The 13381-nt window shown below is 57.2% G+C and overlaps 1 protein-coding gene across 1 annotated transcript in view; it reads left to right on the forward strand.

Annotated features, from left to right (window-relative positions):
• SMTN (smoothelin) overlaps positions 1-13381 on the forward strand; it is a 23119-nt gene that overhangs the window by 4128 nt on the left and 5610 nt on the right. Inside the window, exons 3-16 of the mRNA XM_021711415.1 lie at positions 3109-3257; positions 3631-3724; positions 3817-3895; positions 3989-4086; positions 5304-5629; positions 5670-5770; positions 6374-6442; positions 6526-7047; positions 7238-7410; positions 10483-10635; positions 10722-10797; positions 11917-12081; positions 12187-12249; positions 12452-12533. Coding sequence (XP_021567090.1) covers positions 3109-3257; positions 3631-3724; positions 3817-3895; positions 3989-4086; positions 5304-5629; positions 5670-5770; positions 6374-6442; positions 6526-7047; positions 7238-7410; positions 10483-10635; positions 10722-10797; positions 11917-12081; positions 12187-12249; positions 12452-12533 — 2150 coding nt within the window. The remainder of the gene's footprint in view (positions 1-3108; positions 3258-3630; positions 3725-3816; positions 3896-3988; positions 4087-5303; positions 5630-5669; positions 5771-6373; positions 6443-6525; positions 7048-7237; positions 7411-10482; positions 10636-10721; positions 10798-11916; positions 12082-12186; positions 12250-12451; positions 12534-13381) is intronic.

The following is a 13381-nucleotide window of genomic DNA, read 5'->3' on the forward strand; positions in this document are numbered from 1 at the left end:
CGCCCCCTGGCGAGGCCTCGCTCCCTGCCGGCTTCCCCGTGGGCAACGAGGGGCGCTGAGACCGAGAGGATGCCTGGAGAATCCCCTTCCTTGTTCTGATGGGGAGACTGAAGCTCAGAGGGACGTCAGGGCCTGCCAGACGTCTCCTGCAGCAAGACCCAGAGGCCCTGCCCCCCGGGAGGAGGAAGCACCCTCTTTCCTCCCGGGAGAATTTCACAGGGCAGTTTCGGAAACCGCCCCAACCCCTTCCCCTTCCCCCTCGGTGGACAATGGCGCTTTGTGTTTCCTTCCCTCCCTCCCACAGCCCCCTCCTTACACAGCAGCGGGGGCCTGAGAGGGCGGGAGGGAGCAGGACACACAGCAGGGACACTGTGGCCCAACCTTTGCCTCCAGGCCCGCAAAGGGAAAGGTCGTGCCAGAGGGCGACCGGTAGAATGAAGCTGTCAGTCCCCAGCCTTGCCCCACCCGCTTAGGGGAATCAGAGGGAGGTTCCCATGTTCCAGATGGGGACACTGAAGCTCCCAGGGCTTGCACTGTAGAGGCGGCCAAGTTCCCACATCAGGCTTTTTTCAGGGACAGGACCCCATCTCTGGGACTCAGGAGACAAAAGGCTAGTCATTGCACTTCTGGTCCTTTTTACCTTCTGCACAGTAGGGGCTGGGTCAGCTGTCCCTTCAGGCCCCCAACCTCCAAATGTACTACAGGGAGCTCTGGGCTTGAGGCAAGGCCAGGACTGGGGGAGTGGAGAGGTGAGCCTCATTTTCCCACCCTTTGCAGTAGTAGGTCCCCTTAGGTCTCAGGGCATCTCTATTCCAGGCTAGAGGAGTTCGCAACACAGTGTCAGGGTCTTTGAGGTCCCTACCATGACAAACTCCAGTTGCAGAACTGTCTTCAGTCTGGGGCAGGAGAGACGTGGGTTCAAATCCTGGCTCAGGTCACTTAGCCAGGAACAAGTAACTTCTCCACCCTGAGCCTCCATTTTCTCAACTGTCAAATGGGAATAATAAAGTATCTAAGGTTATTGTGGAGTTAGGACAAGTGGGGGCTCAGCACTGGGTCTGACACACAGGTTCTCAGTAAATGTTACTGATGTCTCTGGGCATCCTTTCCTTTCCATTTGCCCTCTTCTCTCCTTCCTCCTGACTGGAGCCAAGTAGGGAGATGATGCGTACTGCATCTGCAGCTGTGTAGGAGGTCGCTACCCCCATCCTCACCCACTGCCTGAGGTGGGGGCCATTGTCTCATCTAGCAAATGAGAAAACCACGACAGAGAATTTAAGGGATGTGCCCCTGACCACCGCCAGGACTGGATTGGGGCTGGCACCTGAGCTTCAGGGGCTCTGGCCCCAAGGCTCTCTCTTCTCTCCCTCTTCTCTCACTCTTTCTTTTTTGAGTCAGAGTCTCACTCTGTTGCCCATGCTCACAGCCACTGCATCCTCAACCTGCTGGGCTTAGGCGATCCTTCAGCCTCAGCCTTCCAAATAGCTGGAACTACAGGTGCATGCCACCATGCCCAGCTAATTTTTTATTTATTGTAGAGATGAGGTCTCGCCAAATTGCCCAGGTTGGTCTCTCTCTTTTTGAGGCAAGGTCTCATTATGTTGGTCAGGCTTGTCTTGAACTATAGGCTCAAGCAATCCTCCTACCTCAGCCTCCTGAGTAGTTGGGGTTACAGGTGTGAGCCACCACACCTGGATGATCTATTCTCTTCAGACTAGGACAAGTTGGTTCATGACTGAGTTGAGCCAGCCCACACCCCCTGCTGAAAACTCTCCTCCCCAGCTCCCACCCCCGCCTCCTAGCTTCCCCACTAAGCAGAAAGAAATTATGAGGAGGGGAGGGGCTAAAAAGGAAGGGGATAGAGGATTCCTTGACCTATGCCTGAATGATTTGGGGGTGGGAACACCAGAAATCACTGTGCCTTTTTTTTTTGAGCTGGAGTCTCACCCTGTTGTCCAGGCTGGAGTGCAGTGGCACACTCACAGCCACCGCAGCCTCAACCTGCTGGGCTCAGGTGATCCTTCTGGCTCAGCCTCCCAAATAGCTGGAACTACAGGTGCATGCCACCATGCCCAGCTAATTTTTTATTTATTGTAGAGATGAGGTCTCACCAATTTTCCCTGGCTGGTCTCAAACTCCTGGACTCAGGCGATCTTCTCGCCTCCACCTCACTGCCTTTACTTGCTTCCATCTGGCTATCAGACCCACACTGGAGGCTTATCTCTGCCATTATTTTCCTTGGGGGCCCTGGGCCAAACATCTCTTTCTTGAACTATGGAGGATCCATGGGGGTGAAGTTGTAGGGGAGGCGCAGAGAAGGTGCTATTTCCTAGACCTGGCTACTGTTTCCCAGGACAGAGGGGCTGAGAAGCTGGTGGGAACACCTGTCACCCAGAGACACCCTCTTTAGGGCCCTGGGTGGCTCCTAGTGCCAGCTGCCTTATCTGTCTGGTGGACTAACACTCCCACTCTGGACCCTGGTTCCTTCAATGTCTAGCCAGGGCCAGGACAGTGCAGGGGGCGGGAAAGCCCTTAGCCAGGCAGGAAGCTAGGACTCCTGAGTTCCTGCCCCTGCCTCAGTTTCTCCATCTTTGGATAAGGTAGCTAACTCCCAGCAGGGCTGTGGTGCTTTGGGACTAGATCACGGGAGTCTACCTAGTCATAAGGTGGACTCCGGCTGCACAAATCACCCTTCTTTCTCCAGGGACACAATTAGTGACCCACAGGGTAGCCTCCCTCTTCTTCCTGCAGTGGCTCCCTGGCGCTCAGGGTGGGGAGGAGTTGATGAAGGACACCGCAGGGCAGGAGTGGTGTTGCAGGAAGAACAGCGTGACTTGCCACCTGCTACAGGTGGGCGGTTGCTGGCTGCTCACTCATAGTCAGTGCTCTGTGAGCCACAGTGCACATGGGCTCCCCAGGAGCCCTGACACGATGGGCTAGGTCTCCCCCTGAGACCCTGGGTGGACAGGCAGGCATGTGAAGGGCTTAGAGAAGAGGGAGCAGACACAGGCCGCGCATTGTGCCCCAGGCAGAGCCGTGGGCAGCTGGTGCCAGCCCTCCACCCCGGCAGCTAAAATGACCTGCTCCTCGCCCCCGCCTGCACTGCAGCTGGAGGTCACAGTGGATCTGGCAGAGCGGCGGCGCATCCGCTCGGCCATCCGGGAGCTGCAGCGACAGGAGCTGGAGCGCGAGGAGGAGGCCCTGGCATCTAAGCGCTTCCGTGCCGAGCGACAGGACAACAAGGAGAACTGGCTGCAGTGAGTGGTGGGGGTTGGACATGTGGGTGAGAGGGTAAGAGACTCAGCTCATGTGTGCAGGCAGGTGTGAGCACAAATGTGTCTCCTGACTGTGTGTGCAGATACTTTTGGAATACACAGCGATGTTTGTGGACATGGATTGTGTGCTGACTGTGGCATCCTGGGCATGCTGGTGTGATCAGCACGTACGAAGCATGTGGTATTAGTGCCCATGTTCATGGGCATACATGTACCAGTGTGCAGTCAGAGGGTGTGCACAGCTACATGCCCTTCTGCCAAGGCTCCAGCTACTCTGTTCTGGTCCCTACCCTTAGCCCACATCCTCCACGACCTGGCCACGGCAATGGTGGTTACAGTCATGCTGTCTCTGCAGCTCTCAGCAGCAGGAAGCCGAGCAGCGGGCTGCCCTGGCACGGCTGGCAGGGCGGCTGGAGTCCATGAGTGATGTAGAGGAGTTGACTGTGCTGGTGAGGCCCAGGCCAGGGCAGGGGATGGGGGCAGGGCAGGTGAAGACCTGGACTCCACAGCCCAACATCTATGGCCTGCCTCTCACCTGCAGTTGCGAAGTGCTGGTGAGTATGAGGAACGCAAGCTGATCCGCGCCGCCATCCGCCGTGTACGGGCTCAGGAAATTGAAGGTAAGTGGCCTGTCCTGGCCCCACCCCTGTCCTGTTGTAGGCTGCCCACAGCACCTCCAGGCCACTCACCTGACATTTGTCCTTCCTTTCTAGCTGCCACCTTGGCTGGGAGGTTGTGCAGCAGACGTCCCAACAGTGTCTCACAAGAGGACAGCAAGGGGCGGGGAGCACACAGGCTGGAACAGTGTGAGGTAAGGAGTGTGGGGAAGGTGGGAGGGTGGCCCAGCATCCTACGCCCACGATGCTAGCAGCACAAAGCTCCTGTGTGTCTTTGTTAGACTGGTCTTTGACTGTTAGGGGCTCCTCCAGCCTGTGCTTGGGGAACACTGGGGCTCTATCTCAGGCCTCTGCCCACTCTTCTGGGCAACCTCTGGCCACATGTCCTCTGCTCCAGACTTTGTCTCTGCCCAGGCCACCCCTGCAAAAGCAACCTATCTGCTGAGGATAGGGGTAGCTCATGCCTGTAATTCCAGCAGTTTGGGAGGTTCAGGATTGCTTGAGGCCAGGAACTTGAGACAGCCTGAGCAACATAGCGAGATCTCATTGCTACATAAGAAAAAAAACTTGAAAAATTAGCCAGGCGTGGTGGTGCATGCCTGTAGTCCCAGCTATGTAAGAAGCTGAGGTGGGAGAATTGCATGAGCCCAGAAGTTGGAGGTTGCAGTGAGCTATGATCATGCCACTACACACCAGCCTGGGCAACAGAGCAAGATCCTGTCTCTAAAAAACAAAAACAATAACAAACCAGCCTATCTACCTACGCTGCTGTCAAGTTTCTGTCCCTTTCCCATTACCATTCTTGCTGATACATAGGCACTTCCCCCACCTCCACTCCTACCTTCCACCCCTACCCTGTCATCCAACCTCCAATCAGCAACCAGAGGGATCTCCCAGTAATGCAAATCCGGCCCTGGTACTTCCCCTGCTTAAACTCATCCCCAGGCTTCCCCTCACCCTCCAGACAGCCCATGTCCTTACCTTGGCATACCTTGGCTTACCGGGGCCTACATTTAACGCCCCAGCTGGGAGTGTGGGTAAGAAGTCAGGCCATGCAGGTTCTCTGCGTGGCCAGCAGAGGCCGCTAGATCCCACCCCATACCCACTGATTAACCTGGCTGAGGCCAGGAGTAAGGAACCCCCGCTCCAAGGATCTGTTAAGGTCTCCCACCATCCCCTGAACCATCTTTGACTAGGCTAGGCAGTGCCAAGAGAGACAGAGAAGTGGGGATCAGAGACTGCCCTTAGCATGCCAGTGCAAATGCTTATGCAGGTGTGCCTACAGGAAGCCATGCCCAGCCCCTCTGCTTTGCATGCCCTGCCTGGGCCACCTGCCAGTCTGACCTTCAGTGGGTGGGGTTAGCACTCGAGACCTGAGGAGTCTTGGTTGCATCTTCTGGGTCACTTTCAGGTGCCAGAGCGAGAGGAACAGGAGCAGCAGGCAGAGGTCCTAAAGCCAACCCTGACCCCAGAGGGCACCAGCCAGGATGTGACCACAGTGACACTCCTGCTACGGGCCCCACCTGGAGACACACCCAGCTCACCTGCCTCACTCAGCAGTTCACCCACCACTGCCTCTCCTGAGCCTCCACTGGAGCCTGCCAAGGCCCAGTGCCCTGCAGCCAAGGCTCCAGGCAGCCCTGAGCTACCCCGCAGCCCACCCAAGGCCACCAGCCCTGAGCCCCAGGAGTCTCCAGCCCCTTGCAGCACCGAGGGACAGGTGAGTCTGGATAAGGGGCGGGGATAAGGGGGAAGGCGAGTTGGGACTGGGAGTCAGGCTCTGCCTATGCCGTGTCTCCCTGCAGCACCTTCCTGACCCCACAGAGCCCTCTGCTGCCCAAGGCCCTACTAGAGGTCCCTGTGACGCCAAGAGAGCAGGTGAGGGTCCCAGCAGGGATAGTTACCAGCATCTGCCTTCCCCTCCTCCAGCCTCTCTTTCCCTGTCTGGAGAATGGGCTGTTATGCCTGGACAGCTCCAGCCTTCTCAGGCCCAAGCAGTCCCCGACACTCCCCTCAACACATCCCTGAGGTATCCCCGCCCCTCACCAGCTCCCCCCCCCATGGCCAGAGGCCTCCCTGCAGCCCTTGAAAGGCAACAGGCCTTAGGCACATTCTTCTCCCCAATAAGGGAGTGAGCCCATCTCCCAGCTGGAGCCTTGGGCAGCCCTGGCCAGGGGGGTTGTCCCCATCCCCATCAACAGGGAGGATCTGGGCACCCTTCCTACAGCCCAAGCCTAGACCCAGCCCCCAGGAGTGTCCAAGTCATCCTGGGGTCAGCACATGGTTGGGGGTGCCCATAAGAGAGATACAGCAAAATGGGGAGGCCGGAGCCGTGGGAGATGGGGAGGCTGGGAAGGTTTGGGTATAGGAAGTGATTAGGAGGCTAGGGAGGTGTGGAGAGGGTTATGAGAGGTGGGCCCCCCACCATGCATTCTCCTTTCTCTTCCCCTACATGGCCACCACCCCTCCCCAACATGCCAGACCTGGCTGGACCCCAGCCCTGCCAACGCTCCCTGGTGCTCAGCCCCCGCCAACCAGCCCAGAACCAAGGTACTGCCTATTCTCCCCACTGCAGGCTCTTGGAAGTCCCTATCCCACCCAGCCACTGACAGCCCTCCTGTCCCTTCTTCTAGAATCCGCCCCCACTGCCAGCGGACCTTCCCCATTCCAGCGAGCTGGCTCTGTGAGGGACCGTGTCCGCAAGTTCACATCTGATTCTCCTATGGCTGCCAGGCTCCAGGAAGGCCCACCCCGAGCTGCCCTAGGTCCCTCGACCCCCGCAAGGCTCCTGGGCCCCTCCCTCGCTGGCACCACCCCTGCCTCCTCCTCCAAGGGCTCCACCTCTCAGGGCCCCACTGACACCTCCTCCCGGTTCAGCAAGGAGCAACGAGGAATAGTCCAGCCCCTGGCTCAGCTTCGAAGCTGCCCCCAGGAGGAGGGCCCCAGGAGGCGGGGCTTGGCTGCCAGGCCCCTTGAAAACGGAGCAGGGGGGCCTGTGGCCTGCTCAGAGGAGCCCAGTGCCCTGCTGCCCGTGGCTGTGGGCACTGCCGAGCCAGGGGGCAGTATGAAGACCACATTCACCATTGAAATCAAGGATGGCCGTGGCCAGGCCTCCACGGGCCGGGTGCTGCTGCCCACAGGCAACCAGAGGGCAGGTAGGCCTCCCCACTACCTCCCCACTGCTGGGGATGAGTGTCTGTGGCTGCAGTTCTGCACACAGAACAGATGCTGCAGCCAGGGCTCAGGGTATCTCCAAAGGGTGCGCTGGGAATGAGGGGCACCATCAACCTTGGCTGGCATTGCCCTTGTGCCATGATCTTTATAGCTGTTCTTTATCCCACCCAGAACTGACATTGGGGCTGCGGGCGCCCCCCACCCTCCTCAGCACCAGCAGTGGGGGCAAGAGCACCATCACCCATGTTAGCAGCCCTGGGACCCTGGCCCGGCTGGGCAGTGTCACGCACATCACCAGCTTCAGCCATGCCTCCCCAGGTAGCCGAGGAGGTTGCAGCATTAAGGTGAGCTCCTCCTCACTCCACCAACCTCACTATCCATCAACCTCACATAGAGTGCTTAAGGGTGTAGGGCTAGGAAGATCTGTGTGCTCTGCTCCTCCCCCACTGCACACACAGAGAAACTGAGGCCCAAAAAGGGAAGCTGGCTGCTCACAGTCAATGGCAGAGCTAAGGCCAGACCCTAGTGTATTAGCCACTAGGTGTGTCAGAAGCTCACACTGTACGGGCCTTAAGCTTCCCACATGCTGATTTCTGATCCTTACTCCAGAATTGGTTGGTTCATTCCTAATGAACAGATGGGAAAACTGAGGCTCAGAGGGGATGGTAGGGGTCTACTGTGGCTACCCCAGTGCCCCTGCATCTACCCCACACTGGACATCAGCCTGAGGTATAGAGCAGCTCATCTGCTCATCCAAGATCAACCTGGCCCATTAGGAGATTGGAGATTAGCGATTAGCATCTGCGTCAACCTCCCTGTGGGGGCCGGACAGAAGCATTGATGGGGGACAGACAGGCAGGGGGACACCAATCAGGTGAGGCAGCAGCAGGTGCCACGGGAACTGAATACGCAGCACCCTTCCATTATTCATTCCCAAGGCCAGGATCCACTAGCTGGGAGCTCAGCCGGGGAAGGGATCCCCAGCGGGCCGGCTGGCTGCCCAGGTAATCTCCTCTATGCTGAACCAGGGACTGAGTGGACTTTGGCTGAGGTGAGATGGCTAGAGCCAGGTTTGGGCCTTCCGAGGGGTGACAGGGAGAAAGTGAGGACAAGAAAGCACCTTTCCTCTAAAAAGGCAAGACCCAGGTGCCTTCTGCCAAAGAATTGAGTGGGATGGGGAGACCAGCTGCCAAAGGACTGGGTGAGGGGAAGTGGATGCGAAGCACTACAGTGAGACCTGGGTCTGATGCTACCAACTTGCCTCAGTTTACCCATCTAGAACCAAGGGGGAGTTGATGGTATACCTATAATGTGCTTGCTCAAAGTCTATGGTTGGATCTGAGTACCATAGGCAGGCCAGAGGACATTTATCTCAGATCAAGACACTTGTTATAGCAGATTGTTCAAAGTTCTGCCTTGCGGTGCCTACGTTTCCCCCATCTGTTCAAGGCTCTCTAGAACAGCATATCCTGAAGGCAAAGTAGCACAGGCTCTGGGGTCTGGAAAAGTGAATCCTCACAGCTAATGTATATGGTGGTTCAGACAGGCCCATTCTCGGCCTCAGTTTCCCTACCTGTGAGATATGGGGCCCTGATCTTGACAGTCCTTCAGAACCCATGCAGTCTTGCTGCGCTGCGGGTCTGTGATCTCTGCAAGGCTAGAGCCAGGTTTGGCTGTCTGCCTGCTTGGGCAGGCTGCCCCTCCCCCTCTGTCCCTTCCATGGAGAAGCCCAGAATAGGTTTCTATTTGGGCCACAGCCCCAGCTGGCTGGTGGCAGGCTGGGAGGCCAGCAGGGGCGGGGCAGGCCCACTGCCCTTGCCTTCGCCCTCAGACCAGCTGCAAGACTCAGACCCTGCCAGCCTGAGGCAGCAGTCCCTGCCACTGTTCCACCACTACTCCCCATAGAGTCCCCACCAGCACCATGCCGGGGGTACCAGGGCCTGGGCCTGAGTTGGCTGCAGCCCTTGAGGAGCGGTTGGGCCAGGCGTTGGAGGAGCTGCAGGCAGTGGCTGAGGCAGGACGGGCAGCAGTGACCCAAGCAGCCGAGGCAGCTGTGGCCACTGTGGAGCCGGTGGCCCGGGCAGCCGAAGAGCTGCGGGCGGAGACAGCGGCACTGAGCCGGAGGCTGGACGCACTGAGCAGGCAGGTGGAGGTGTTGAGCCTACGGCTGGGGGTCCCGCTTGTGCCTGACCTCGAGCCTGAGCTGGAGCCCAGCGAGCTGCTCCTGGCTGCTGCCGATCCCGAAGCCCTCTTCCAGGCAGCTGAGGATGCCGGGACCCCCGTGGCCCACCCTCCTGCCTTCAGCACCCGCCGCCGCTCCTCCGCTGGCACCGCCCGCAGCAGTAGTTTCGTAAGTCCCTCTGGGCTGGTGGGAGGGGGTGGCTTTGAGCCAGGCTCTGCTTCTGCTGTGACCTTAGGTGGGTTACCACCTTCTCCAAGCCTCAGTTTACCTATCTGTACAGGGGACCAGGGCACTAGTACTCCAAGACTGGGGTGAGAGGGTGTCAGACTTCAGCCCTGAGGTACGCATGGCAGCTGCCCTGGCAGCCCCTATCATGGCTCAGTCCCCAGCCCCACCCCCAGCCACCCGCAACCCAGAAGGCCAAGCCTTCCTGAAACAGCTGCCACCTCGGCTCTCCTTACCCTTATAGTAGACAGAGAGGCCCTGCCAGGATGGGAGGGGCTGTAATAGTTGGTCTGCAGCCTTGTCTTCAAGGGGCTAGAGAGATGCCCTGGGAGGGTGGGGGGCGAGGTTGGGGCTGGAGGCCCCTTAGAAGACAGTTTCTAGCAGGAACGGGACAGGGAGAGGTGGTACAGAGGAGAGCTTCGGAGAGGTCTTGGCTCAGGGCAGCCCCAGTCAGGCACCTGGTCAGAAGCCTACGGGCCCTGGTCCAGCCCCCTTGGCAAGGTGGGGTGGGTGGCATGTGCTGTCTGGGCACTGACCCAGAAGGACCCAGGCCTTGGGAACTGGCAGGACAAAGCAGAGCCTGCCTGGGAGGGGGCTGGGGGTGAAGTAGCAGAAAGAACTCAGACCCCAGGCTGCTTCACACTTAAGAGGGACTGTGGGCAAGTCTTTTAGCTGCCCCAAGCCTCAGTTTTTCCTTCTGTTAAATAGGGACAGTAAAATCCCTAGTGTTTATACAATACTTATTATTGAATGGGAACCACTATTATTGCTACTATCAATTATGTTAATATGATTCTGGGTACAGAAGAAGCCCTACAACAAGACTGTCAGTGTCTCTTTCCTGATTCTGACACCAGCATGGCCATCCTTGGACAGGCAGGCTGACAGGCTAGTGTCTGTTTTCAAGGCTGTGCCAGCAGCCCCAGGATCTGGTTGCCTGTCCATCAGGGATATGATGAGTTTTGCCCACACACCTGCTTAAAGTCCATGTCCTCTCCCCACCCCACAGATGGAACCAGAGCCAGCAGAGCCTCCCTCTGTGGCAGTGGAAGCAGCCAATGGTGCTGAGCAGACCCGGGTGGACAAAGCACCAGAGGGGCGGAGCCCACTGAGATCCGAGGAGCTGATGGCTATTGAGGATGAAGGAGTCTTAGACAAGATGGTATGGGCAAATCTGGTGGGCTGGAAATTGGCAGGGGGCAGGGACCAGGAGGCACTGGTGGGCAATGACAAGGGCTCTATATGCAGCTGGATCAAACCACAGACTTTGAAGAGCGGAAGCTTATCCGGGCTGCACTTCGTGAGCTCCGACAAAGGAAGAGAGGTAGAAGTCAGTTGCCCTGCCCTACTCTAGATCCAGCTGCCTCATTCCCCAGCTACTCCCCTCATACTCTAGGGTCCATTTGTGGACACTCCAGCTCAGTAAATGTCCTACCCAGCTTCTCTAGACCCAGCTGTTCCCTTGCCTCCCTCCCCCTGGATCCAGCTTCTCCTTTCCCTAGCCAGTTCTCTCCCTCTGGCCACAGTTGCTGTCCTCAAACAGCTTCTCTTCTCCTTTCTAGACCCAGTTACTCCCTCCCTCAGCTACTCTCCCCTTGGATCCAATTGTTTCTTCAAGTACTATCAATGACTGCAATGACTGCTTCCATAAATCCAGATACTTCTTTCCCAGCTGCTCCTCTCCCCTCCTTTCCCCTTGAGGTCTATAGCTGATAGCCACCTTTGTCTCTACCCCCACCCAGCTTCCCCTTTCCTGGACACAGCTACTTCCTCCCCAGATTCTTCCTCCCTGGATACAGCTATTCTTTCCCTTAGATTCTAAATTCATTTGCTTCTCCTCTCAAGCATTCTGTTACTCCTCCGAATCTAGCTGCTTCCTCCAGGGCCCACTGATGGTCACCCCGGCCTCTGTCCCCATCCACCATCTTCTTCTTTAGGCCTAGTTAACCCCTTCACTAGCTTCTCTCCCAATGACTTTTCCTGGATCAAATTGCTTCTCACATCCCTCCAATTACTACCTGAGTCTGGATCCATTGCTCTTCCCCCAAAGACACATTTAATGGCCAAGTCAGCTACTGCCCTTACCCAGCTTCTCCTTCCCTGGACTCAGCTACTCTCTCCCCAAATCTAGATACTCCCTCTTGACTCAGCTACTCATTCCATAGAATCTCCCTTCTTGGATCCAAACACCTTTTTGAGTCCAGCTATTCCATATTCCCTAATTTCTGCTTCAGTCTGTCAGCCCCCTCCCACACCCCACTCCCTGCCAAGTCTGGCAATACCCCCACACCCAACTGCTTCTAGAGAGGCCTCTGTCGGGTGTTATTAGCCTTTCTAACAAGCCACCCTCCACCCCATCTTGTGTGCCCCATGTGCCTGTGCATATGTGCTGTGTGGGCATTGGATGGCCCTTCTGTGCACGCATGGGGCATCCCCTACCCAGACCAGCGGGATAAGGAGCGAGAACGGCGGCTGCAGGAGGCACGGGCTCGGCCAGGGGAGGGCCGCAGCAATATGGCCACTGAGACCACCACGAGGCACAGCCAGCGGGCGGCCGATGGCTCAGCTGTCAGCACTGTTACCAAGACTGAGCGGCTCGTCCACTCCAGTAAGGGGTCCGGGGCTCAGGGCTTAAGGCTCAGGGTGGGAACATATCCTCTCCCAGACCCCCCATGCCTCTTAACATCCTTCTTCTCATCCCCTGCCCCTCCAGATGACGGCACACGGACAGCCCGCACCACCACAGTGGAGTCAAGTTTTGTGAGGCGCTCGGAGAGTAAGGCTGCCTGGCGTTGCCCTGTGCCTGCCTGCCCGCCCACCTCCTTGGGCTCTTCCTCAAGCTCTCTCTCCATGTCTTCAACTGGGCCATCACCTTTCTCTCTGCCTGTAGATGTCAACATCCCTCCACACAGCCTCTCACTCCATCTCCTAATGTCCAGTCTGGGCCCTCACTCAGCTCCCCTTCTCTTTTTTTGCAGATGGCAGTGGCAGCACCATGGTGCAAACCAAGACCTTTTCCTCCTCCTCCTCCTCTTCCTCCTCCTCCAAGAAGATGGGCAGGTGAGCACAAGCACCAACTCCCGGACCACAGAGGAGTCAGTGCCACAGGGGATCTCACTATGCACCCATTCTGTCGAGGGGTAGACTGAGATGCTGGGAGGTAGTAGGCCTATAGCCAGGAAGGGATAAAGTGAGAGTTAGGTGACTCCTGCTGTGATCTCACCTAATACTCAGCCACACCATGGGGAGGTGGATGCTCTGAAAGGCCAGAGACTTGCTTAGGGTCTCACAGCTCTAAGAGGTAGCAATAGCATTCAGCCCTTAAGAGACCTACATTGAGCTGCCTGGTGGTACTGCCACTTTCCAGTGTCTGCAAACTTGGCCCTGGGTCACAAAGCACCTTTACACCTTAGCCCCATGAGGGAGCCCCATCTTACAGAGGTTGTCGGGGCTGGCAGAAAGCAAGAACAGGATCAGAATCCAGGCTGGGAACCAGAGGGGTCCAGGGGCCCTGAGTCAGACAGACCTTGTTCAAATTCCAGCTCTGCCCCCCATGCCCTCTGAAATCTGAGGCAAGTGACAGCCAGGGGCCTCAGTTTTATCTTTAGTGGAAATGATAAGGGTTCCCCTCTCCTCCTGTGAAATTTACAATGGCACACAGGAAAGGCTGAACAGACATGAACTATTGTTATTACCATTACTATTATTATGCTGGTCATCATTTTAATTAACTTGATGGCACAAGAGCCTTCTCAGAGATCTACTTGGGGGCCTGCTGAAAATCTTCCTGTCGTTTGAACTCAGTGGTCTGTAAAATGCGTGTGATAACACATAATGCTGGCTCGCGTTAGCGGTAGTGGGGACATGAGCGCGCTGCAAGACCCCTCCCTCGGCAAGTGGCCTAGGCT

The sequence above is a fragment of the Carlito syrichta genome, unplaced genomic scaffold (assembly GCF_000164805.1).
Source record: "Carlito syrichta isolate Samal-C Ts95f unplaced genomic scaffold, Tarsius_syrichta-2.0.1 Scaffold302276, whole genome shotgun sequence".
Classification (NCBI taxonomy): domain Eukaryota; kingdom Metazoa; phylum Chordata; class Mammalia; order Primates; family Tarsiidae; genus Carlito; species Carlito syrichta.